Genomic DNA, 26,872 nt, shown 5'->3' on the forward strand with positions numbered 1-26,872 from the left:
GGCACAGAAGTGGAAATGATTCTGAGAATACTGCTTCAATTTGGGAGCCAGAAAGTTTTCCCAGACAAGAACTGAGTTCAATTTACTAAAAAAAAAAAATCTCTGTGTGATTCTGAGTGGCAGAATCTGGCCTTCTGTATTTAACTTAAGTTGAACTCTGGACAACACAAAAGCAGCTGGGCTGTAAATCTGAGAAGATAAAGAGAGAATCTTGAACTTTGATTCTACTCCTTCTGTTGCAACATTTTTTTTTCTTTTGCTATGCCTACAGAGGAATGGAAATAACATTTTTGAAAAGGAGGAGGCAGTCATGCTTCTGTGGCATTGAAATGATTCCAGATCTCGTCTGCTTTTCATAGATGTTCTTGGGAAGACCAGTTAAACCTCTGGCAAATAAGGGACTGCAAATATCCTGTGAAGTTCTATTCCCACTTGGCATATGGTATCTGTGAGTCAGCCTCTGGAGAGCACACTAATAAGCTGCAGCTCCAGGTTAAGGGACTTACTACAATTTTAATGAGCTGTCAGAAGCTTGTTTACAATCACAAATGTCTCAGCCGAGTGCCCGTCACTAGCACTATCCTTAGGCAGGCCAATTCAGGGTAGGAATTTCTATCTAAAAATGCAACTCAGAAATACGTACTGCCACTCCACTGCGTACACTTGCAAGCACTGTTTTAATTCCCCTTCTCACACTCCAGTCTGCCCTCTGGGTGTGTGAGAACAAAGGCTGCTCTGATTTATTCTGCTTGTCAGAGGCCCTAATACACCACTGGGCATTATGGTACAAGGAACTTCAACAAGTAATCTGTTTCAACAATCTTCTCCAACGCAGTCTCTTTAAGCCTCAGGGCATCTCGTCCAGTGGGTAATACAGCTTTGGAAGCACCAAAAATATTTTACGGCCTATATTGTCCTGGGAGTCTTTTGCAAAATGACCATCAAAAGGCATACGAAATGATGATTGATTAAATCTGTATGTGTGGAGACCATCACAAAAATAGTGTCATTAGCTCATCTATATGAGAAAAATTAACTATACCAGGAATTTTTGTTTTAAAAGGAGGTTCCCTTATTCTGATCAAGAATAGCTCAATTCCTGTAATATTAGTATCTATTCTTCCACATATACTACACAACAGATCCTAGAACTTGTGTAAAGCAACCCAGTTCTTTGACCTCAGAGCTGCCACATGGGTTAGCACTAAGTAGACATATGGGTCTTGGCATCTTTTCTGAGAGGTCTTGCTTTAATCCCACCTGTACTTCCCACCTACACTGTTTCTTAGAAATGTGGACTCACCTTTACTCTTTCTTTAGACAAGAAATAAGCAGTGGCATGTAGCACATCTGCTGAATGAGTAGAATTATGATAGGAGTTGGAGGAATGGTAGTTAGCTTCAATAACTTGTAACCATGACCTCAGAGTTGATTCTGAACAGTTTAGGAATTCACAGATTCCAAAGCGAGCAAATATTTTGAGACCCAGATAAACCAAGGGCCTGTGGAGAAAAACAAACGCAAAGTTTTAAAACAAATGAGGTTGAAAGCACATTACATAGTGTGAATAGTATGAATCTATACTTTTTTTTTTTTAACCAATGACATGTCAGGTCAGTATACAGACTTGCTTGTTTCAGAATTGCAATCCAGATCTGTAGAAACCTTCCTATCACATGCTGACTCTCAGAATATGCCAGTTCCTCACACTATCAGGAATATTAAGCAGGCTCTGTATTTATGCTGTACTCCATGTAGCAGCACTTTGGGGCTTGGGGAAACTATGCTGGATAAATGTAGACTGCAGCTAAAATGAGATAAATTATTATGTACTAAACACAGAACATTAGAGGAGGGAGGTAATCTTACTACTGCCAGTTTCCTAAACTAGCTTGTTTACTGTTAGGTTAAGTATATCTATACTATACATTGCTGCAAACAGTGTTATTTGTGTTCTGCAGAGCTGCTCCATTTCTTTCACACCCTCCACTTGAAGGTTTCCATTGCTCGTTGACTTTGTATGCAACAGAGGATGAGATATGGAAGCATTCTGGAAGTAAATGAAAACAGGTGCTGGCTGGGATTTCGCTAAAGTGAGATCTCCCTGACTGCTAGATCATTAATACCACATGTACCACTGCCAAAGATCTCTCCAGGTTTCTGTGTCAGGGAACCGCAATGTCTAGTGTAGTAAGCTTAGATTTAATGAATTATCTTGGCTTACTACCATATGTCTGCTTAGGCTTGAAGACAGTACTAATAACATATTCATGGTTGTGATTCATTGAAGATCACCTTAATTCCCTTAATAAATGAATTGCCTTTATTTAATAGCAGCAGGAAGCAATCCTAATTATAATATCTTTAGGCAACAAAACACCTCCTTTGTCCTCCTGTGGCCTCTTCAAACCACTAAGAAAAGATAAACCTGTCTGGTCATCTCATACATATTACCTGGGATATTTAATTCTTTAAGTTACTGCAATGTGCATATTAAAATTTGTAAATCACACTGACTACGTTAATTTTATTTTTCAATCACTGTATCTATAATACTTTATCAGAAATAAAAATGTGGAAAAAAAAGAACCTAAAATAATGGTGCAAATTTCTTTATTTACAAAGAAATTTAAAGTTGTATCACTTTAAGGAAGAAAAAAATTCTGAATGTTTTCCATCTTTTCGGCTCAAAAAACATTGCCTAAAATTGAAGTGTGTATGTGTTAATTAAATACCTTCGTATCTTGTTTAGACATTGTTTTTCAAAGCTCTCATGGATCTGGGATTTTGATGGGGGCTTAAGATAGTCAATTCATTGCAGAATCTAGCCTCCAAATTACAATCTCACAGAAGATTTAAGCTAAGACAAACCATTATACATGAAACTAGACCCTAAGGAGAATTTTTGGTAGGCATCAGGAAATAAAACCAAGGATTTAAACTAAAAGATTGATTTACAATCATAGTGGGAGCACTTGCTAATGAAGTACAGACTATCAAAACTTTTGGAAATGTCTGTGATGGAAATTGGTATGCTTTACTTTTTATCAGTAAATATTCTTCAGTTAATCTTATACATAATATGTAGCCTACTAAGTTTTTAGAATAAAGAAATTCCTTTGATCCCAGAAATGAGAATTCTGCTGAAAAGCTGTATTTGAACTGTCCAGGAACAAAAAAATACCCGCTTACATAAAGAGAACATAAATCATGGTCTGTAACAACTGATCAAATTAGGACCAGTGTGTTGTCTCTGTGTGTAGTTGCACATAATTTGAATTTGAATCCCCACAAGATAACAATTTGATTGACAGAACTTTTCTATTTTCGAAAACAGAAAAGGAAGGCTTGTAAAATGATGTTGCTTTGTTATTATACCATATCAAAGATACATAATTTTCACTTATATCGACTGGGAATCTACAGGAAAGAACATATGATGAAGCAAAAATATTTAATCAGTTCATATACAATGAGAAAATTTCAAACATTTGAATTTGAAAATATAAGTAATTCCATTTGAAAAGCAAAGGTAGAGAAATTGAAGAGCTGATTACAGGATGACATTTAAGTCAATTTTCAGCAACTTGAATTTATGAGCCCTTGAGTCTACTGACCTTTTATGGGTGGCAGCCTCAAGTTCAAAAATATCAAAATCCCAGTGTTCTTCATTTTCCATTGCCTGTGTTATCCGTGGGGGTATGTCATTGAGGGAGATTGGAGAGATCAAACTGCCAGCGACCTGATGAGTTTCTGTTGAAGAATATATTTGCAGATCACTATTAATAACCTCAAGATACACTACTATTCATTGTACATGCTTTCTTTTCTGTACAAATGCCTAGCAGGTCTCATTTCTGTAAAGCTCAGTAATGTGCAGAAAAATGTTTATAAATATAAATAAAGTAAAAACAATGCTCATAAAAAGAACAACTGATCACTTTGCATATTTCTTAACTTTTTTAATATGCTAACATCTAATTAAGTGCCAAATTAAGACTTACGTTTTGCTGACAGTATGTATTCATTCCCTGATAATCTTCGCAAACCATCCTGTTCAATGAAAGTTGAGAATTAAATGCAGGGTATTGTAAAAGAGGTATATACGATGATGACAACAAATAGTAGCACAATGACACTAGAGAACCCTGATTACAACATATCATAGTCATCAAAACTGCCTCTGCTATATCTGTGTGCACTGTTAAGATTTGCCTGTTTTACATACAGCTCATAATGGATGAGAAACTGCAAGAGGTAGGATACAATATGAACTTTGATAGGTGCAAACTTGAGTATCTCAGGTGCAGACAGAAGTCTGGAATTACAGCTTCACATCCACCCTTGTTTGGACAACACAGACACCAGGTCTGGGTGTATGCCACAAACCAGACACCGTATGTCTGTATACTTCCCTTCAACAAGCAAAGGTGGGTGGTGGGAGGGCACAGATGGAGACATGCTTCTGCTCTCCTCCCCCTGGTATTGACAGATCAGGTCACCTCAGCAGCATAAGAATCTTGTGATTTGTTGCTGGGATTACAGAGCAACAAATTACTCTGGGCTTCCCTTCTATCAAAGAACGTGTGCTTGTGTATTCTCCAGCTCAATGCCTCCTAGGTGTAATTCTGGCATGATGCCTAATGTGAAAACTCAGCCAAAGGATTAAAACTAACTGAATGATCCATTTAATATTTACCTTTCTGCTCATAATTCTAAATGCTGTGGCTCAAATTCCGCCTCCTCTTTTGATGTATACTGTTAAGTTACCACACATCAATGTTTAGCTCATGATGTAAAAAAAAAAGTTATAAAAAAAAAATCAGTCTTTCTGAATGCAACTCCCTATGGTATGTACCCAAAGCATAGCTGAGGTAAATGTGGATGCTTATCTGAACATGCAATGCCTGCACATACAGGAACGGTTACAACTCATTTTTATTTTTCAAATTTGGAAGCAAATTAGTCTGAAGTTCTGTGATATAAAGGAAAGGGAGTACTACCACTCTAATTGGCTCAGCGACTCTTCAATAGCACCACTGTGAAACAAGGATTTGGTACGCCAGATGCTGTGCATCCTTTAGAATCAAAGATTATTTTTCTAGGAGTTGAAATAGCAGGTGTAATTGTATCTGGAAAATCCATCTTTGAACTTCAAATGCCCTTCCCATCATGAATTCTGTGTAAGAGTTCAAATCCAATAACCTACTGCTTGTTCCCTACAACTCAGATATAGCTTCTGAACATGAAATGGAATAATAAGATTCTGGTTCCCTTTGCTGGAAAAAAATATTTCTCCCAGATCATTTTAAAACTCAGCATACACCGTATACCCTGAAATGGGTTTTCTCAGCTTTTCTATTGCTCCATAAAATATCCTTTGTTTTATATTCAGTAAGGATTTTGTATTTTGTAATTTTGTTACCTGCATGTTCTGGGACCATGGACTGAATTACAAGCAGAATACAAACGTATGCAAAGAACAAACAATCTACAAAAAGGAGTAGCCAGCTAAGTTTATGGACTGCATCGTCAACAGGAGAAAAGATTCACTTTGAGACTCTAATGCATTGCCATTCCAACAATATTTTTATGGTTAATGTAACAATATATTTTGTCTCCTGTGCTAGTAAATTCAACCCTGTGTGAACCATTCTGATCTTCTGGAATTCTTGAAGTCTCTCATATATTTCTCCTCATTAGACATTTGCTGTGTTATTGTACAAGGCAAAAATATATTTAAACGCTTTCAAGACTTTAATGGATACTGGAAAGTTGTCTTGAGCATGAAATTGTAATAGCCCAGAGACATCTCTGAAAAGCTCGCATTTTGTGAGCCTTTTGCATCCAACACGCTGTCTTCTTTTTTTCCTGAGGTAGACTTTTATATGCAATCTACAGACTAATGGGAACACATATCCTGGAGGCACAGGTAACATTCAGCCAAGTTCATCTAGTTATCAAAAGGAGGGCCACACTCCAGACTGTGAAGGTTTGAGTTCAATTCTTTGCTTTGCTACATGCCCTTTGTTCAATTTTGGGTACAATGCTTCTTTTTCTAATGTCCCTGTTCCTTTTTAGATAACATAATAATATATGCCGCCTTCTTCAGTCCTTTTTTTGCCTTATTTATTTAAATTATGAGTTCTGTGGAGCATGATTTTGTTTTCGTGTGAACATTCATGTTCTTAGCTCAAAGCACTGATCTTTCTATGAGTCTCTACAAATTCAAATATAATCCAAGAAATAGCAACTCAAAAGCATTTTCCATTCTTCTGAAAACCCATACTTCTTATTTATACACTTTTTATATAGTCCATTCTAATCCTAATTAATAAATATACATGTCTATCTGTCTTTCTTTCTTCCTCTCCCATCTATACATTTCTAAAATGATACACATTGGAAAAAGAGTGTTTTTACTTCGCACTTCTAGTGAAACTAATGCTTCAAAGGGACTGGCCAATTTCATTCTAGAGCTACATTAATAAAGGGGGTGGGAAGAAAACACAAAAAAGGAGTGAGCAGTTTTTAATGAAAATTTGGCGATTTTAGGCAAAGCATCTGCCAGATAATAAAGATCAAGTAACCAGGAACATCGGGCAGCAGAACATTAATCAATAGCTGTTTGTAGCAGTATATACTTACTGTCATCAACCCTCCAACGAGGTCACTTGTATGTGGATCCTCATCTTTTGTTCCCAGTTGTGGAGAGTACAATTCAGTGGTTCTTAATATCTCCAAAACTCGGTCTAAAGCTTCTGCAACTGGCATTGGACTGCTTTCTTGTGCAGCATTGATGATGTTTATTACCTAGTTTAACATCAAACATGATTTGAATTTAAAAGTAATTTAAGAAAGAACAAACACTCTCATCAATTATTATGGAAAACTCATAGCAATTAAATCAGATCTAAAACTTCAATCCACATGTGGGGAATCAAAGTGAAAGGGATGTTAATAAAACACTGATATTTACGACTACCTTTAGGAACAAGATAACAGCCTTAAAGACAGCAGCCTTATTAATACTTTCCTGTTCAATGCACAGCCCCAAAATGACTCTGAATGGATTCAGCGTAACCTTCTTCCATTTGCCTCTGCCACTTTATAGAAGAGCTGATTTTTGACAAATCCCTGAATGGTTTTAGAAGGCAGTTTATAATGCGTAAGTAAGAAGGAGGAACTCCAGTCTCCTCCTCCACACAGGCAAGAATCCTTCAAAAGGATCATGCTGTGGGCTGGCCACAGGGAGGGCACTCTGCTACACAGCCTTGGGAGAACTCAGTTCAAAGCATCTGTTTTTTGGAGCTCCATCAGTGGACTGGTAGAAGGGGGGAAGAAGTTGCACTGGAGGCCAACACTGCCTTGCTCCTCAGTCTAGATGCTCTGTTGGAGCCTTGGGCCATGGTATTCCAGTACAGCACAACTGACAATAGCCAGCAACAGTTGCACATTACCTTGGTAATAGGTGCTTCAATAGTCATGGAATGTATCCTGGCCATAGAAGAGTGCCTCCTTTGTGAGCTGCCTGCACGGGAAAAAAGCAGAATTAGTATCCTGAATCCAGTGACGTGGCATGACTGGAGGTTTCAGCCAAGAAATCTAGATTCATTTTCTGAACTGCTTAACCTGCTGTGCCCTTCACAAGTGATCTATTATAGAATGCATACACATGCTTGTTATGCTGGAGACACACAGGTGCAAAAAGATGCCTGCTGAACCATTGCTATCCAGATTAGAGATAAGTAGCTGTAACAGCCTGGCAAAATCATGGCTTTGTTTTTGTATTTGAACTGATTAAAATATTTAAGGAAATACTGAGTTAAAAGACTATATAGATGTGTGTGTGCATAAACTGGCAGGCTCATGTAGGTAACAATTGCATTTAGGTTATTATAAGATACAAATACTTTTCCTGCCTGGTTCAACATGACAAGTCATAATGAGTCAGCCACCATGCTGAGGTAAATCAGTGAAGCTCTTATGAAGTGAAGAAAGCTATGCCAAATTAAAATAGCAGAAGTTCTGGCCCCTCATTCATTGAAAATTAAAAAAAAAAAAAAAGTTTTATTTCAGTTAGCAATTCTGTCTTTGTAGAGGAAAGGCCCCAAAGGGATTTTTCTATATAATTATGTTATGCACCTATAAAACACAGACAGATCTCTGCTACTTCGTACTGAACACCTCTTTAGAAAAAGAATCAATGCTATTCTTCATACTGGGGCATGATTGTATTCTCACTGCCACAGACCTCCTTCCATGTTTCACTAGTGCATGCTCCCTACACTGTAACGATCCATGCTTTAGCAGAACCATGCAAGTATCAGGAAAAGTTTTCAATACGTGACTCATCTATCAAGGTTGGGGTGCTATGATGAAATACAGTACAATACAGTGCCAAGAAAACAAAACATTTAAGAAAATTTACATCATATTTTTACCGAGAGAAGAGGTAAGAAATGCAGTCATTTGTTAGGTTTAGAGTCTGCCATTTGTACTTGGAAGTACTTCTATTGAATCTCCTAAGGTCTTCCATGCACAATGATAGATGATAGCCTTCCATTCTTCATTGGTTCAAAAAATGATTCAAAGAAGTTCAAAAGAAGAAAATGGGGCTGTTCCACAAATATAAAGTTGTTCATAGACCAATGACTTGCTATTTTTTTAGTATATATATATATACATATATACTTATCTGTATTTATATGTGTATGCGTGCATGCATATAAAAAATTGAATATATGTTGAAATGAAAAAAATCTGCTTGTTTAACATACCATCACTCCCTCGTGATGTTGTAGATCTGACATCTAGTGATCCTTTCCTCCTGTCTTTGTGTCTGGAAGTCTGAATATCTGTTGAGAAAATTATATTGTACGATGACATAAGCTCTGCCTAAGATGTATGTTAAAGGAACCGAAACTCAGAGAAGGCCTCACAGCAGCTGAGTGACATTTAGCAGAATGCTCCAACAGATGAGGGACAATTAAAACTCATTTTTAAACTCTTGCCCAATTACACTGTCATTGTCCCAGTCATGCATTCTGACAAAACATGGCAAAGTGTTTTTGCAGAATGGATCTACCAGAGGGAAAAGTTCCGCTCTTGACACAATGTATGTGTACTTGTGAATACAACTTATGCAACACACCCGAGTTCACTCAAGTGACAACTGCCACAAAGAATTGTTGTCCCAAAGTACAATACACACTAGTAAACTAGGCAATGCATTCCAGATCCCTGACAGACTCCAACAGATACAGATACAACCTGTCCTACCAAGACTACACTTAAGAAGTACCTGTGGCATGGATGCCAAAGATATCTTAACAGCAGTGTTGATACGTGGATATGAGGATGAACAGTAGTGGTGGTGATACTCATTTCCTTCCCCATGGAAATACTCCACAGTACAGTTAAAAGCAATGCAAGCAGACATGCCGCAAGCTATAGGTCAGCTGTAGCAACATGCTGACTAGACAGCATCCTTGGTGTCTTTAATTTTGCCGCAGGGATCCACTACCTACAACTGAAACATGACACCAAATCCAGCGATACCACAACACCAACCTGGGGCTCTCTTATTGCATTTTTGAGGGTGGGTTGCTTTAAAGCATTTCTAAGACAAATGTGGCAGGTAGAGAGAGCTTGTATTTATTTTGCTGCCTTTTGAGATGGATTCCCAGTTTACTGCTAGCTAAATAGTACTGTTCAGACTGTCCTTAGCTAAGTACTACTGCTCAGACTCGGACTATCCTGTGCAGCTGTGGTTTTCAGTCACATTCTGGCAACTGGCTTCTTTCTTTCCCCAGGTACATTTTCCATTTATTATGACAGAAGAGATGTGTCATACCTGTCTGAGATTCAGCCTGAACACGTTCACATGTCTTCTCCGCCTACAAATCAGTATGAGAAATCCAGTTAGTCAGAACTTTTCCATTATTTTGTAGTATTTAGGGCTCAAACTAAAGCAAGCATATCACCATTTTCACTTACCTTATTGTTGTCATTGCACAGTCTACTAATTGACACATAGTGTCTAATCTTTCTGCAGGCAAAAAACAGCGTGTTAATTCCCATCCAAACCTCAGCTCTAATTCAGTGCTGATACACAAAATGGGTAATAGCAACAAATTAATATAAGACAAATCCTGTTCTGGCAGGAAGGCTAGGTAGGGAATGGAAAAAAGAACAAAACCAAAACCAACCCACAGTTCTGCTGCAGGTGATAGGGAATACAAAATGGAAACATCCTTTGCAAAGATTGTTCCTTCCTCTTTCTCCCTGCCCTCCCAGCTTCTTTTGGGCAACTGTAGGATGCTTCAGGTATGATATAACTGAAAAAATATGCAACAGTGCAGTCCAAGAACTGAAACCTTCTATAGGATTTAGGGACAGGGCAATCAATCTGAAAACTAAATCTTTGATTAGCAGGGAACTTTCTAAGCCAGTTTCAAATGAGCTTAGATTTCTCCTTAAGTAACAATGTACACAGTATATATTAGTTTTACAAGTTTGGCATAATAAGCTGGAAATGTCCTCACTCTATTGATGGAGACTAGGGAACATGAATTACTTCCAAGGGATGAAATCAACCTAAAACACTTTTTTTTTTTTTTTTTTTTAAAGGAAGTAACTGCATGAAGAAGCTGCATTTGGCCTCTCCTTCACATTGACACAACTTCCTAAAGAAGTGTCTCAGCCAAGTCTGGAGATAATGCACAGTGCTTTTAATTAATGTTTGTGTTGCCTTAAAGGGATTTTTATACTGCTACTGCATGTGATTTGATCCACTTTCTTTCCCAATATCATAAAGATGTACTCATCACAAATGTACCAACAACTAACATATACCTGCATGCTCCAAAATGCTTTACCTGGGGACCAAGACATGCTTGAATTTGGACCAGGATCAAAGCACACAGTAACCTCATCACAGAAAGACACCTGACAACGGCCATGAGTACGTGAGGGACATGCTACAGGTGAACAGTAGAACAGGATGTAGGTTCTGGTGCTCCCCACACAACACACAGAAAGAGTCACAAGTGAGCACATCTGGATCTCTGGCTCCTTTCTAGGGAGAATTGGGAGAATTTCACATTTCTTGTACAAAACACGTAAAGGTGATTTTAACCCAAGGAATTAAATACAGAGGTCTGACGCTCCCTTCTTTGCATAAGTTTCCTTTATATTGGGATAGATAATCCAATGCCTGCTGACAGTAACTGAACTCTGAACTGAACCTTGATTCACACCTAAATCATGGCTTTAGCATTCATACTTACCCTCCCTGTCCGACAACAGGTAATATCTTCACATTTTGCTGTATGCTATCTCCATTTTTCTTTTTCGCATAGTACATTCCTTGCCATTCCTGAAAAAGGAATTCAAGCAAAAGGAAGTTCAAGATGTAATAAGCAAACCAAATACGTTCTTCTACATATTCTCCTTCATTTGGCAACTTGGAGAAGTGAGATAAAACAGGAAGAGAAACTACAGCTTCATACCTTTCTTCACTGAAAACTGTTGTAAAATACAAAACCTTTGCCGTAAAGGCAAAGAGTACATCAGAGGAACATGTGACAATAAGAAGCAATTTGACGAAGATGATGTTGGTTCAGAGGTTATCTCATTCCGATCTGAAGTTACTACAGAATTCCTCAGAAATGTCTTCTTGATACCCTGGCATTTTATTTACAAAATCAAGTGATTTAAGTTCCAAACAGTCCTTGCATACAGCATAATTTAACTTCTTTTTTTAAACAGTAGCAGAAAATCTGAGCATACTTTGTTACTCTTACATAGGGTGGTCATCCTTCCAAGTCTAACAAACATATGAACACATGGAAGGGCACTGGATTTTGATCTTTGGCATTGTAACAGGTGGCATTTTCTGAAATCCCAGAGCACGTTGGGGTCACCTTCACCAAGAAGACTGATGGTCTAGCAGAGAAGTCACATCACTCGTTAACATGAGATGTATCTGTAACTTAGAGTGCTTTGGTATCCTAATGCGTTTACTTTCCACACTGTCTGTTCAGTCTCAAACCACGTCAGAGATTTATCCTGTTTTTTTTAAGCAAAAAAGAGCTTAGAATAGCTACTGGATTCTGCCTTCCATCTGCTGACCTTCCCTCTAAAAGCTCTTTGCTCTCAGGATAACATTGAAGTAGACAATTTTTGCAGTATCAGATTGTCACTGCCAGTATCTTTTTTTTTTTTTTGATAAAACTCAAATGGAAAAAGAAAAAAAAAAAGGCGGAAAGGAATTTCTCATTTTGTTGTAAGAAGTCATTTTTTTCCTCTGGAAATGAGACATTTCTTTCTAGTGCAGAATGTAAATTTTTCCAAATCCTCATCTTTTCTTTCAAATGAGGCTCAGAAAATGACCCTTCTCCCTTGTTCAAGGCATGCTTTTAAGCGAAATATTGTTAAAAAAATCACTTTTGTTATTTAAAGATTATAAAGCCAGAAGGCACCATCACGGTCCATCACCCGGCCCCAAACGAGCTGCCTGCAGTGGAGCCCACACCGCGCTGTGAAGCAGCAGAGCTCCCGTGCCCACACACAGGTGGAGCTAAAGGCAGCTCCAACAAACCCTTCTCCTCCTTACCCCTGTATTTCCCTCCAAATGCCCTCAAGACATCACTGCTGCTTCTCAAACTGTGCTACAAATGCCACAGCAAAGATATGCAACCCAGCACTGACAGACATCCCCAGGTCTCCCCTCACGTGTGGTGCCCAGGCAAGAATTGCCCCCTCACAGGGCTATTTAGGACATTTCAGGGAAAACAAGTTTGGAAAGCCCGGGTCTCCTCTGCTCATTTCTGGTAGCAACACAGCAACCTGAAACCTTCCAGCTGTGCCAGTCTCTTGTAACCTGGCCATTGACAAGGCTTACAGTCTTGCCTACGCATTTCCATCCCTTGAGTAGTTGTTGGTGTTGTGTTTTATTTAAAGCTGCAGATTTTGATCTGGGCATCTAATAAATACCAAATGATTAATAATTAATGAATCCCATATTGCATATTCACTTAATGCAAACTACCCGTGCCAGTAGCTGTCCCTCAGCTGAGCTCAACAGGCTTTAGTTCAGATCTTACCAATGTATGTGAAAATACCTTCACGAGGCACCCGATACATATTTATTTACACTGGACTGACAGATCTCACAGTCAAGCGGGCCAGAGCCCAGGTACAGAGAGAAGAGTTTTGCATCTATGCTAATTGAGCCAACAAATAAAGACTCCTGCCCGCAGAGAGCTGCATGATGACAGGCTGTGCAGAAGAAAATATGAAAGGCTTTTCCAAGGAGCTGTCAGAGAGAAGCACTGTGAATAACAAATTAGGAAGCAGACATAATATCTTCTCCTGTGAGCTGCATGAAGAATACAAATGAAGATAAGGCAAACATCACAAAATTCCACACTCTCATAATTACAAGCATGCATATCAATAGCTTCTTGACAACCAGGATGAGGCAGAGATGAATGATCGATCTCTAACCCAGGTAATAAAGCCAGAATATGCACAAAGGGGTGAAGTCATAAGGGACAGATTGGATAATTCTTGCACTGAAAGTGCATGCTTTTCAAAACAGGTTCGAGTTATTCACCAATGTGCTCTTCATAGTCAACAGATAGATTTTTCAACTTGTGAATGTCTAAAACCTGTGAAACTGAGGCAGCGAACGTGAGAGGGAAAAGGTCAGCAGAATTCCAAAAAATAGGAGGCCCAAGCCAAGCTCCTGCTGGTATGTAAAGTTCTCACAGGGATGTTACTTAAACATATTTTAAGAACACCATATGCTCTCACAGAGCCTCTGTCAGCAATCCAACAGAGAGGAGCTGCTTCACAAGATGTGCTGTCAGTCAAGTCATTTTATGGTTACGGTACTGCCACACAAATACAGTCATCAGTCATTTCTGCACAGCCTGTCAGGCTAGGCTCAGATGCAAAGTAAAAACCATACATAGTAAGAAAACAACACTTTCACCCCTTATACAGTATTCTAAAAATCAATGCTGTGATTTAAGACTTCATTCAGAAGGCCCTGGTACGCATCTATCCACCAACATCATTCGTTCACGCATGACAAGTAATTCCCTAATTCAGCTTTCCCTTTCAGTTTGGGGGACACTAGACAAAAACGTTCAGCAGGCTCCTTGTCGAAAACAGAACAAACTAAATTAAACACAAGGTGTCATAAAAACAATTGCACAGAGCGTAACTCTGAGTTAGGAAAGAATTGCCACAGACCTTTTTTGCAGAGCTTGATGACTCCCCCACTCCCCCTGTAAAGACAGCTATCTTGCACACCATTCCCAAGGAGTGAGAGGAATTGCATGCCTTGTCTGATTTATCGGTAGCTATCTACCTCACTTTAGAAAAAGTGAAACTGAGTTAAAGATCTTTGTGTCAAACTGCAGAGATCAGAGGAAGCGAGAACTCTAGTCAGAAACAGCCCTGCACATTTCATCTTAATGGATGTCACTTGAATCATAAAAGGATGAAAAAGCACAACTTGTTTTTTAACTCAAGTATGGATACGTGAAAACGCCTTTCAATAACATCGGCTTCTTGCAAATTATAGCCAGTTATAGTAACAAAAAATGAACTTCCACTTTTTTTTTTTTTTTTGCTAAGGGAAACAACATCCTGACCCACAAATCCCTATGCATCGTGCAATTAGCAATTTTTTGTGTATAATGTCTCTCAGCTCTTGTCTGGATACACTGAACTTGCTCACAGCATGATGTTTGTCAGCACAAGAAGGGAAATGCTGCAAGAGTTCATCTTCCCAAATTCCATGTAAAGACTAGATGTAGATTTTCTACAGCTTAGTTTTTCTAAAGATCAGCACATCTTACTTTCTATTATTTTTGTTACAGTACCATGTTTATTCAAAAACAAACAAAAAAAAACATTGAGAGGAGAATATCACAGAACACAGCTGGCTTTTTTAGTATGCTGTAACCTATGGTAACCAATATATAGTTGACTGTAATCAGAAGCAGACTTAAATTTAGGATATAAAGTAATCACAAGCCTGAAAACAACGAACAGACTAAATCAGAGTGATCCAGACAAAAGTTAGGCATTGCTGAAAATGCTGTAACACCTTGTCACAAATCATTTCAAACTAAAGCACCTTCAAAGGACTGCAGTATTTCAAAAGTTGTTCCACCCAGTCAAGCTCTACTTGCAAGTACTTCCTGTAATAATTTCATTTGTAATACATTTTTCTATTAATATGTAGATGTGAGGCTACATAAATTGCATACTACAAAACATTCCAAAGGGAAATACGAAAACGTGCAAACAGAACATATCCAGTTAAAACAGTTTAAGCTGTTCCAGACAGACAGGTTTTAATAAGTAGTATTTCATTAGCCATCACAGTTGGAAGTCCTAGAGCCAAGAGTGAAATATGTTGCAAGGAAAGAGATAGATCAGGGTTAGATTTCTATCATTCATAGAATGAAATATGTTTCTATTATTAAAGACATTTTTATCAGCACACTAAAATATTAAGAATTTGATCACTTCATATCTTGAGAATTGATGTTGTGGTTTTAGAGCCTGACATATCTAATGTGTTTGAATTATAACTTAATAATATATACTCCCTCATAACATCAGTTTTGTATTACAAGCATTTACTGAAATAATTTTGGTCAGGCAACAAAGGTACAAAGCACCGAAATCCAAGCTACTGTCTATTGCTTGGATCTCTTCCAAAAGACCAATACACACAGAAATGAGTTACACATTCTTGTTGAAATGCACATACAATCTGCATCCAGAGCGCAGGTTTTGGTAATGAATGCTTGCGTTAAGTACACAGTATGACTCATCACAACTTTGCATTGGTGCTTTTGCATCACTGCCTGGATACACGAGTGCCATGATTCATTTTAGCATCTCCCTGCACTTTGTCAATACTATGGTGCTTCCCAGCACCCAGTGAGCACGACCCAATTAGTTATCCTGACTCAGGTCTGAGCGTGGACCATGATGCATCTACAAACACACCAATTCCCCAATCTTTCTATTACCTCCATGGTCTCTATACAAGGCGACACGTTCAATGACACCAGAAGCACTTAGAGCTCATTGTCAAAACAAGTGAAAGCTCCTAGATGGTCCTCACACTGCAGCCACAACAGTCCCAAGGGAACATTGTGGAGCTACCAGGCAAACAGCGATGCCTCTCTCTAGTGACCTCACTTGAAGCCAGCTGCACTTTCTCATGTACTTTCTTGGTGCAACAAACATTTCTAATGGAAATCCATTAGACAGCTCCCATGTCATAAGAGGATAAAAAGTATTGGCAGCTGACACCACCTATCATTATCAAGTGATATTGAAAATGTCTTTTCTGATACTTTCACATTCTGAAGTTGCAGATCAGCTTCCACATTTCACGTTAAAATACTTCCATGTGGTTCTTTTCTCATTTGCATCTTTCTGGATAACATGTGCTTTTAGACCAATTTTCTTTGGTATGCCTACACCTTTTGCTATATACAGCATATATTATGAACAAACACAGCAAGCCAATAGTTTTCATAAAACATGTAGCTCGTCCAAACAACTAAAGAAGAAGCCCTTAAAAATGAGCATTTTTCACTTCCTTGTCTTGCTTGAGTAATCAAGCTGCAAATGCTATATTGGGCTATAAAGACGCAGGTTATGTCATGTGTCATCCCTGGACAACAGTAACTTTTACAAATAGCAAGTGAGAAGCAACACAATGTCATTACTCACCTTTCCTATCTTTATGCAGGAATTAATAGTATCTAGGAAATCAGCTTTTTTTTCATTTATAGGCACTTCTGTTAATTCCTTTCCTATTAATTCACCTATTTGATAGCCCATCACTGTTTCAAATGCAGGATTGACGTACTGTGAAATAAAAACAAACCAACATTCAACAGAATACTTAAAACACAATAGAATCCCTTTTTGTCTATTTGCTAAACTTAGATGTCTCTTTCCTAACCTGAAATAAATCTCTGTACGCATTGTTCCTGAAAGAGATATCTAAATGTTTTTTCTTTGTGGAGAAAAACATGAATGTCCATGCTAGAACAGTCATGCAGAGTGTGTGCATGTGAGCAAAGAGAGGGAAAATATGGAACCAGCTGAGTATTGCACACCTATCGTTTTGACAGACAACATAAAACCCTGAAAAATTAGCTTTTTCAGTTCTCAAACCTAAAAAACTCAAACCTACCTCAGCGTTCCTAAAATTCACAAATTAGATGGTGGGATACCATAGACACATTAAACTTATCCATTGACGAATTCTTTGCCTTCTTGTGTGCAAGAGCCAACCACCATCACTCCCCTGTCCAGGCAAAGCTCAGCCAAACTGACTGGAAGAAGTGCAGTCTGAGAAAGCAACTTTCTCTCTCAGATGAATGCTGCATTTCACTGTAGTTTTCTGGCCTTTGCTCAATGAAACTAAAAACTGGTATCTGTATAGCCCACACCTTCATGACTCTCACTAGCTGAGTTGTAGACACAGGACCCGTAATAATGGGATCTGAACACCTCATAACGTTCAATGTTTTGATGTGACAGATATGGAAAGGGTGCCACTGGATGCTCTCTGCTCCTAGCATTTCTCCTCTAGCCTATTATGGAAGAAAGGCCTGCCTGCTGGAGCTCCAGGACTCTTGCACATGTCAGTTCTTTTATATTCTGTCTGCAGAGTGACAAAATCTGGTCTGAAAAAGTGTATTTCCAAACAACTTAAGGATATGTTCTGTTCTTTTTGTAAAAGGGATGTAGAAAACACATCCTTCAGTGAAATTGCCATTGTCAAGATTTGGGTCAAGAGGGTACAATTTATATGCACGCTGTAACTCCCAGAGGCTTGGACTCAAGCTCTTTACTAATAATAAAACCACTCCTCACAGCCTTCATAGTGGAACTAACTCCCTTATAAAGATGATGTTTCTCAGGACTGCAGACCTAAGCACAAACTCTTTTCCATTTTTAAGCAACAATTAAATTCAAAAACAGTTGGTCCAAGAATTCTGATTCAACAAACAGCATCAGTTTTATGAAAATAAACAGATAAAACTTCTTTTCTACCTTTATTTAGATAGTTAAACGATTTGGTCTGCTTTTCAAAAGCATCAGATTAACATACAATATGTTGGGGGAAAGAATGTAATCAAGTTAGCACCTGCATTCATTTATGATATATATAAAAAAAACATTAAAAAAAAAGTAAATTCTTTTTTTTTCAGAAACAACTGTCCCTTAAAATTTACCTGATTTATGCTAGATATATTAAATGGAGAAAATTCTACTCTACAGCTAAATTCACTCCAACCTGATTAGAACCATTAAGTTAGGTTGGATTCTTGCACCATAAAAAAGAGTAAATATAAACGTGAATGAAATAAAATACCGTCAGCCCGCAGAGCAATTTTCTGTACTTATAAAAATAACTGGAACAAACCTGTATTACATGGTCTTCACTTGTGATCTCAATGGCTTCTTGACTTTTCTCTAATGCTGTGAATAATGAATTACAAGCCCTAGAGACAAAAAAATGACATCTGATTAGCTTTAATCCTCATAATTCTTACTGCATATGCTAATAAACTATTATAATTCCATACTAAATAAAGTTGTACTTTAAGGATTAACATATTTTCTTTAGCTAACTGACATTCTATAATTATCTACAGTTCAGTAAAATGAATGCTCTTGTAAGGATATGGCTGAACTGGAAATTTTTGTTGATGATGTTTTTGGTAAAATTACCTTAGTTTGAATTGTGCCCGCACCTCTCCAAATTCCAGCTGAATTAACTCATTGTAACAGGCCATTATATTGGAATTTTCTACATATCTCTGCAAATAAAATGTTAGAAATATTTCATTAGTCACATTTCTGTACTCAAAGGTATGAGGCTCTGTTTTCTTTTGCTTGATAGAAGATTAAAAAGGTGTAGAGATATGCCAAAAAATGAACATGTTGTAATGTAAGCAACTTGGTAAGATTACTTTCCGTAACTAGTAAAATTTTTCAGGTTACTGCATTTTGAAAAGGTGACAGAACCGCACAGCAATGAGGTTCAGACAAGCTGTTTATTCTGTGTAATTGTCAGCAGGATCAAAAGATAAGATAATCTACTTTTAGTGAATTTATAAACTTTCATGTTATTTTTTTAAAATAACAATCAAAAATAACATTGTGTCTCTGGTCAACAAAATTTAGGATTATTATGAGCTTCAAATTACTAATATTCCAATACACTGTATACATATAGGAAAGCAAAACTTCCCCAAAAATGTACCTGTTACTGGATACAGTTATTCATTTGGGGCCCCATACAGCAAAGATCCAAGTATCTTTTCTCTGATGCTTTTTTGAAACTTCTTGTTTTTACCACGTAGAAGCCTGAGTGTTAAATCTTTGCTCATGATAAACTGATATAGACATTGATTTGGGGAACGGGAGGGTGGAGATTATCAAAGATAAGCCACCACATCAATGCTGCTAAACAAAACTTTGTGCTTTTCCATTAGACCAATCTCCAAGGCTCTGATCTATAAATAATTCAGAACCTGTGATGGATTACTTCTGTGCCCACTGGAATGACTTTGTGCATACAAGTACAGTTGTTTTCAGGCTTTAACACTTCCTGTATTAGGAAGTTTTTACTACAAATAAGTAAATGGGTCCAGATGGACTGTGATGGGACAGGAAAAGATCCAACGAGCATGCAACCAAAACACTCTGAATTACAGTGGTAAATCATGCATATTTTTGTTCCATTGTCAGCTTAATGCAATAAGGAATCCACTTAACTGACACACTAATAATCACCTTTCCTGCTTAATTGGAATAGTTGCCAAGGAACAGATTCAATGTAATACTTTTCAGGTGCCTCCAAACAATAGATAATAGCACTTGACAGTGTCTGAAGCCTGTTTACAGATGTGAATTGGCATTTGATAGAAGAGATTTCCCACAGCACATTCTGTTGTTCACTGCAAGCTGCTCTTTGGTCCTGCTAGAGTAATTAGTCAATTTTGTCAATGTCATACATTAAAGCAGAGCATTGTATACTTATTTTGAAATAAGTGTATACTGAAGAAATGTCTCGGTAACACTTCTGGTATACCTAAGAATGTCCACCTACCTTGTCAGCATTATTCTATTTCTAACAATGTACAGTAGTTCAGAATTGGAAAATATGTAAGAATGAGAAGCATGAACAAGATCTACAGGTTGGATTACTGACACAAACAGTCATTGACAGCCACACTTCAGTATAGTTTCTTCCATGACAGTTCTGGAATGTCAGAGCTATCTAGCGGATTATAAAACATACATACCCTTGTGAAGCCAGCAGAGATCAGGGGCAATATTGACGACTCTTCACGATCAGCATGCCTTTTAAAGAAGGAAGATAAAGTCAGACATCATTTTTGTAATCAATTGAAACCCCAATTTGACAAGGCATTGACATACCTGCACACCAAATGGCATATTAAATGCTAGTACAGCTAGATCCTTACAGGTCATTACAAACATTTTTTTTTTGTTTATTACAAACTTACATCTTTGGCACAGATAAGCCAATATGTTATTTTCCTGTTTTTTCCTATTTGTAAGTAATGAGCTTCTTGCATCACAAAAAGTAATTCGCAAGACTGTTGGACTGTTCCTTCTTTTTTGTATTGGATTCTTTGTTGTTTATGCTGTCCCTAGTGAAAGATACACCTGAATGTTTACATGGCCAAAGTTTTAAGAAATCACTTGTTATTTGTATATACCAAATATTAGGTAGACAACTCAAGATGCCTGAATGAGGATGGATTTTCTACTGTTGATTACCCAGCACCTGCTAGTAGGTTACTTCATGATGACATACTCCTAAAATGAGATACCTGAATCATTCTGGAAAACTTGGCTATACTAACTGTTAAAAGACGCTCAAACATATGTGAATGTATGAATGGAATCTGGAGGGAAGGTCATTATGCTAGATTTCTGTAAATGAGCAGATGGAAGCTGGTCAAGTTTAGCAGATGGCACAATAGCTTTTATTTATGTTTAAAATTTTGGATCTTATGGCACCTCATTTTTGTTTTCCATGCACTTGTTTCCTGTGCACAAAGTGAATGATGCCTAGTAAAGTACAAGGTTTGCCCAAGATTAAGCAGAGAGACAAAGGCAGGTGTCAGAAAAATTATCTCCATTCCTCATGCCAGCTATCTGATAACGCTGCCTCCCAAAAGTACAGAGAAAGAGAGCAGGCATATTGCAGGGAGGAAAAAAAAATAATAAAAAAACGACAACACCAACAAGTGAACTGTAGGAAACTGAAGGAAGATAATCCTCAGAGAGAAGCCCTTCCATATGCTATTGGCTAAATGTCAGCCTTTTTCACAAATATGCTTCTTGCAGAATGGAAGAAAACGTGTGAAAGTTCTCACTCTGTGAAATCCTAAATGGCAACTACAGAAGGCATGTGTTTAGCACACAGGAACTTGAAACAATCAACTTGGTCCCAGTGAAAGGCAAACTTACTTCTGAAGTTTCCACTAGACAGGGATACCAGACACATCTGAAAAGTTTGAGAACTGAAGCTTATGAGAACTTGTCACTGCAGGGATCTATTTATCTTGTCCCAACACACAATATGAAAATTTTCAAAAGACAAAATGAATTGCAGAGAAAAAAACCTTTTGAGCAACTCCCTAATCGTGAGTGAGCAAGCCCACCTTCCAATCTCCTAGCTTTTTGAAAGGATTTGCTGGCCCACAGAACCACAGGTGTCTTTCTCTCTGATGTACATGAAGAAGCTCTTGAGTTCGTTTGCTATTTCTCTCCTGCTCCTTTTCTTCTCTTTTCTTTTGTATTACTTTGATGACAGACAATTCTGAATGCAGAAGCAACAGTTTTCATAGTCATAAGACTTTCTCACATAAAAACAATGACGATTATATTCACAATTGAGTCCCTTGAAATGTTTAACTAGGGTCTTTTGTTCCCTAGAAATGGTGGTGGAAAACTGCATTGTTAACAGGAAATTTCAACACCTCAGAATTGGATTTTGGAATAAAAGTTTTCTGAGAAATGGACAGTCTCAAAATTGTATTTGGAGGAAATTATCTAAAATTCATTTCAAGTTAAATATATTGCATTTCTTCTACTTCTACACCTGTACAGTCTAAATAAACTCCACACTTATTTAAAGATATATAAGCAGTGTATTCAAGAGGGAGGAGGAGGAAAAAAGCATATGCACTCCTTTATTGCAATGTCTTAGCAGCCTATTTTATTTGCAGAATTTCCATGGTCAGATGCTACTTGTCACTGCTCAAATCGTTCTGTACAATGTTTTTTGGTAACTCAACAGATCTTCTGTTTGTGCTGTGATCAATCAGACTGAAGGACAGATCAAGAGAGGTTCAAAGTGTTATTCTTACTAATACCAAAATACAGATCTATGAGACAGTTCCAGAGTTCTGCAAATGGTGTTGCAGAGGTTGTTTGAATCATGCTCCTAAAACCTCCAGTTATTAGGAGAGGGGAAAAAACAAACACCAAAACCAAGTGACACCTCTCTAGTAAAAACTAGAAATCAAAAATGCTGTCCCAATCCTGTAGCCAACAATGGTGAAAACTCTATATGATATAATTACATTATCATTAGAAAAGTAAGAGGTTCTAATTCAGTTTTCAGTTTTAATTCTAAGTTTAATTCTATTTCAGTTTTAATTTTATTTTTTTTTACTGTAGCATTTACATTTACAATGATAAGATTCACATTTTGTTGATCAGATTTATAAGTAAAGATGAGCATTTACCTTCGTACTACACCAATAATGACTGTATTTTCTGAGGGTTTAGTTGTTCTGATAGACCTTTAAATAAAAAGCAAGATCATTTAACATTTTTTAAAGTTCACATTTCAGAAACCATGAATGTACAGAACCTTCCTACAGTACTTTACTTAAAATATCTCACTAATTTAAGGATTATTTCACTTTACTCTGGGACAGAACGGTAAAAATGTAACAAGGCAAACAGTGCTGCTATATAGTCCATGACTGACAAAGATCTTACCTAATTACTTTATTTCAGCAAGGACAAAAGCCTCTGTCCCAGTGCCCTGAACCTACCACACTCACCCATGGTACATAATCTGACCCCATCACCCACACCCCACAGACTGTTATTTAGTCTAGACACATTCCCAAGGGGTATTTCACTGGAAAGTCATTGAAACAAGGCACCATTGCCTGTCAAACCTCTGTGGAGACACACAGAGAAGCAAATCCTTTTCCCCTTTTTTCATACTTTACAGCAGTTTGTGAAAGTATTTTTGGAGTCAGTGTGCAACTTTACTCCTCATAACAGATTTTCAGATGTTGTAGGTATGAAAACATGCACACAAAACATTGCCTACTTGCATCTGGAGTTACTCAACAGCAAGTGACATTTCAAAAAATTCAGAATGTTAATGAAGTGAATGTATTCATTAAATTGCCTGTGGTGGCACATGACCTTTGCAGTTAATTTGACGTGTGAACATGGAACCAGGTATTGGAAAAAAACACTTCATTATGGCAACAAATTCACATGCTGTGGCTCCATGCCAGACCAAGCTTCAAATGTCCAACCAAACAACTAAAAATGCTGCTAAAAATGCAACTAAAAATCATAATCACAGCATTGAGATAACATTAATTGATGCTGCACATGAACATTTGTCCAAAACCCAGCAACATTTCACAGGTTTTATAAAAGCAAAAAAAAAACACTTTAATGATTTGTTCACTATATAGCTATGCATTAATTAGACTGAAGTGGTGCTTACCTGCATAATGCTTCTGCATCGAAGTATCTGGAATGTCTATGGTCAATAATGATAATTTCATGGTGTTTATCAAGAAAACATTCTAGCGCAGATTCAGGTGTCCTGGCAATATTACATCGAAATCCAGCTTTCTCACAAGCCCAACAGAACCCGTTACTCTGGTTATCTTCTTTGGCAAACACTAAAAGTACCTGGTTCAAAGACAGATAGTGAATCACTACAAACAATTCTTACATATATAGTATTCTGTGACTTATGTCTGTTCTTAACAAGTTTTTTAAAGCTACTTCCAAGGCTTAATTCATTGTTTTTAACATAATTGCTTCCTACAGACTACTGTTTTTTATAATTGTCTGTATACAGAGTTTTTTCAAGTGGATAAAATATTCTGCCAAGCCATCTGTATCCACATGGGATGAAGTGGCACTCTCTTCATTAGCTGCAGAGAGAGCTTAGGCAATCAGCTGAGACAAGATGCCTGTTTTTCAGACAACGTACACAAAATAACAGTGAGTCTATGTTTCTTCTGTCAAATTTCTACCACACATCCCTTTTCTTGTTTTTTTTTTTTTTTTCTTTTTTTTTCCTTCTTGCCAGGATCATACTCCAGCAAAACACTTGGATTACTCACCGGAGCATGTTTCACCTCATGTGAATTAATACTTAACAGTGCTTCAGTGGCATGATGAAAATTGTGCTTTCCTTTTCATCTCAATCTAGTTTCCCAAAACACTGGAAGCAGCCCACTCTGTGGGGCTTCTGGGAACTACAGACAGGCTGGTCAAGATGAACTCACGCTGGATGGAAATACCTCTGAACATGGAGTACAACCCCGCGCAACTCCTATACAAAGCTTGCCATGGAATATATATCACCCAAGGAGATTACCATGGCTGAAATCCAGAAATGGAAGACGAGATCTATGATCTGCTGTATCATAACCTATTGTGTAATTGCCAGTAACGTTACTCTCTCTGAGTCTCTTTAAAATCAACACAATGCCCACATAATTCAAAGTATGAGAAGGCCCAATTCCTTCTGAAATGTGTTTCAAATTCTAGGATGGAATACACTACAAAAGATAAACATGAAGTCTACTAATTAAGACTCCCACTGATGTGATTGTGCTTTGCATCATGGTAATATTTTATAGAGGAAAATGTATTTTGTCTGAAAGAATACAGACTGGCAAAAAAAAAGATCTATGTTAATGCTGCTTTTGTGGATGACTCAGTATATGCAGCCTTTTGGGAAAAATGGATAAACCAAACCAGCATTTGGCCTATTGTCTCAGGACACAAATCTTTCAGTAATTTAATCAAATTGCACTTAAATATATGCTTTGGTTAGACAATAATTTGGAGCATGTGCAATGCATACCACATCCCACTGCCACTTATCTTCTGGGTGATTTTAGGAATTCCAGCACTGGTTACACTTTGGACCAGGTTGGTGGAATGTCTACCAGTAAATCTTCACGTTTCCATGTAGTGCATATTTTTGTAAGAATGAAGGACTTAGTTCTCATTTACTTCAGATTCCTTTTATAGCAACCTACTTTGTTAACCTGTTTGCAAAAACATGTCATAGTTTGGGCTATATTTAGTGAAGTTAATTTATAACACACTTAGGATTGGAAGAATGGTTTTCAGCAATAGCACAGAGCAGTCAGCAGATCTTATTTGTATACTCTGCTTGAAAAAATGTGATGTTGTCTAACTTTTCTTTCCCTTATACCTGGTCAGCTGTATTACAAGGTTTAACTAGAAGAATTAGAGACTGGCCCATGACTGGACAGAAATCATACAGCCATTAATAATGATAAAGAAGGCAGAAATATTCAGTGAACATTTCTGATTTATACGTGGGAAAAAGTTGAATTAGGCTGTCCTAGTATTTGATGTTAGGTGATAATAGTGTCTATTCCTACAATAGGTCAGGAGGATTTTGAACTGCACCCCAAGACACATTTTCAAATAAGCAGGTCCAGATAAATTTCACCCAGGAGTTTTGTCATTACTGATTGAAGAACATTTTGGATTATTAATACTTCAGTATGCCTTGGGATACAGGAGAATTTTCAGAGGATGTTCAAAGGAGTCATGTATCTGCAAACCTCCTACCCATCCCAGACTAAATAAGGGGACAGCTGGCATATGACATATATTAATAAAGAGATAAAAGGAGTATGAAGTAATGCCAGTCAACAGCAAAAATTAAAAAAAATATGCTTTGCCAAGATCACTTTGTATCTTCTGCGATGATATTGCAAGTTTGGTTAACACTGGTAATAATGCTGGTGTAATAAACCTCAGCAGGACGTTTAGTATTGTTCTGATGAGATTTTGATTAAGAAATGACTACCAATAAAATGCAAAACATGGAACATACTAAATTGACTGCAAGCTAATTGATAGCAGAAATACCTGTAGATAGCTCTATTTTTATGATTTAAGACATGTTTGGAGAAAAGAATTAGGCAGGACTTTTAGTATGCACAACAGAATGCTGTGATAAAAATCTGTTAGGTACACATGTATCACTTGACAAAAATGCTGTGAAGATCTCCATACCCAAAAAACTCCAGTCACATGTTTTTTTTAAGTTAACGTCTGTGTGTCTTAGAAATTAAGATTTCAGTTTCATCTGTTACCTGAAGTTGATCTTGATGAAGTCTCATAGGACCAAACTGCACATCTGTTACTGGCGCCTAGAAAAAATAAAAGGGAATCTTCTTAACACATACATACCTGTTACAGAAGACATTTTTTATTTACCACTGTCACACAGATATATTGCTGTCATTATGTGGCTGCTTCTTCTTGACTGTCTTGTTCTGCTTTTGTAAATTTATATGCTGAGCTGTGTTAACACGGTTACGAATCAACAAACTATTCTCCAAATCATTTTTAATTCTTATTTTAAACATAGTAATGGATTAGTCATGAAAGTTTTGTAGACAGATTATGTTTTATCATCTGTATCACACCAGCTGTTCTGCAAAAT

The 26,872-nt window shown here is 37.4% G+C and overlaps 1 protein-coding gene across 5 annotated transcripts in view; it reads right to left on the minus strand.

The window, feature by feature from the left end:
* The window catches only part of PDE8A (phosphodiesterase 8A), a 148,122-nt gene that overhangs the window by 11,888 nt on the left and 109,362 nt on the right, over window positions 1-26,872 (minus strand). For all 5 annotated transcript variants that reach the window (XM_083850691.1, XM_083850688.1, XM_083850687.1 and 2 more), the window contains exons 2-17: window positions 26,520-26,576; window positions 23,867-24,057; window positions 22,854-22,910; window positions 20,373-20,430; window positions 18,793-18,881; window positions 18,485-18,563; window positions 16,777-16,914; window positions 11,292-11,380; window positions 10,000-10,051; window positions 9,857-9,899; window positions 8,781-8,858; window positions 7,461-7,531; window positions 6,649-6,813; window positions 4,005-4,053; window positions 3,618-3,753; window positions 1,304-1,502 (exon numbers count right to left, since the gene is read on the minus strand). In XM_083850691.1, the coding sequence (XP_083706817.1) occupies window positions 1,304-1,502; window positions 3,618-3,753; window positions 4,005-4,053; window positions 6,649-6,813; window positions 7,461-7,531; window positions 8,781-8,858; window positions 9,857-9,899; window positions 10,000-10,051; window positions 11,292-11,380; window positions 16,777-16,914; window positions 18,485-18,563; window positions 18,793-18,881; window positions 20,373-20,430; window positions 22,854-22,910; window positions 23,867-24,057; window positions 26,520-26,576 (1,551 nt within the window). The remainder of the gene's footprint in view (window positions 1-1,303; window positions 1,503-3,617; window positions 3,754-4,004; window positions 4,054-6,648; window positions 6,814-7,460; window positions 7,532-8,780; window positions 8,859-9,856; window positions 9,900-9,999; window positions 10,052-11,291; window positions 11,381-16,776; window positions 16,915-18,484; window positions 18,564-18,792; window positions 18,882-20,372; window positions 20,431-22,853; window positions 22,911-23,866; window positions 24,058-26,519; window positions 26,577-26,872) is intronic.

Source organism: Anser anser (assembly GCF_964211835.1).
Source record: "Anser anser genome assembly, chromosome: 10".
NCBI classification, from domain to species: Eukaryota; Metazoa; Chordata; class Aves; order Anseriformes; family Anatidae; genus Anser; species Anser anser.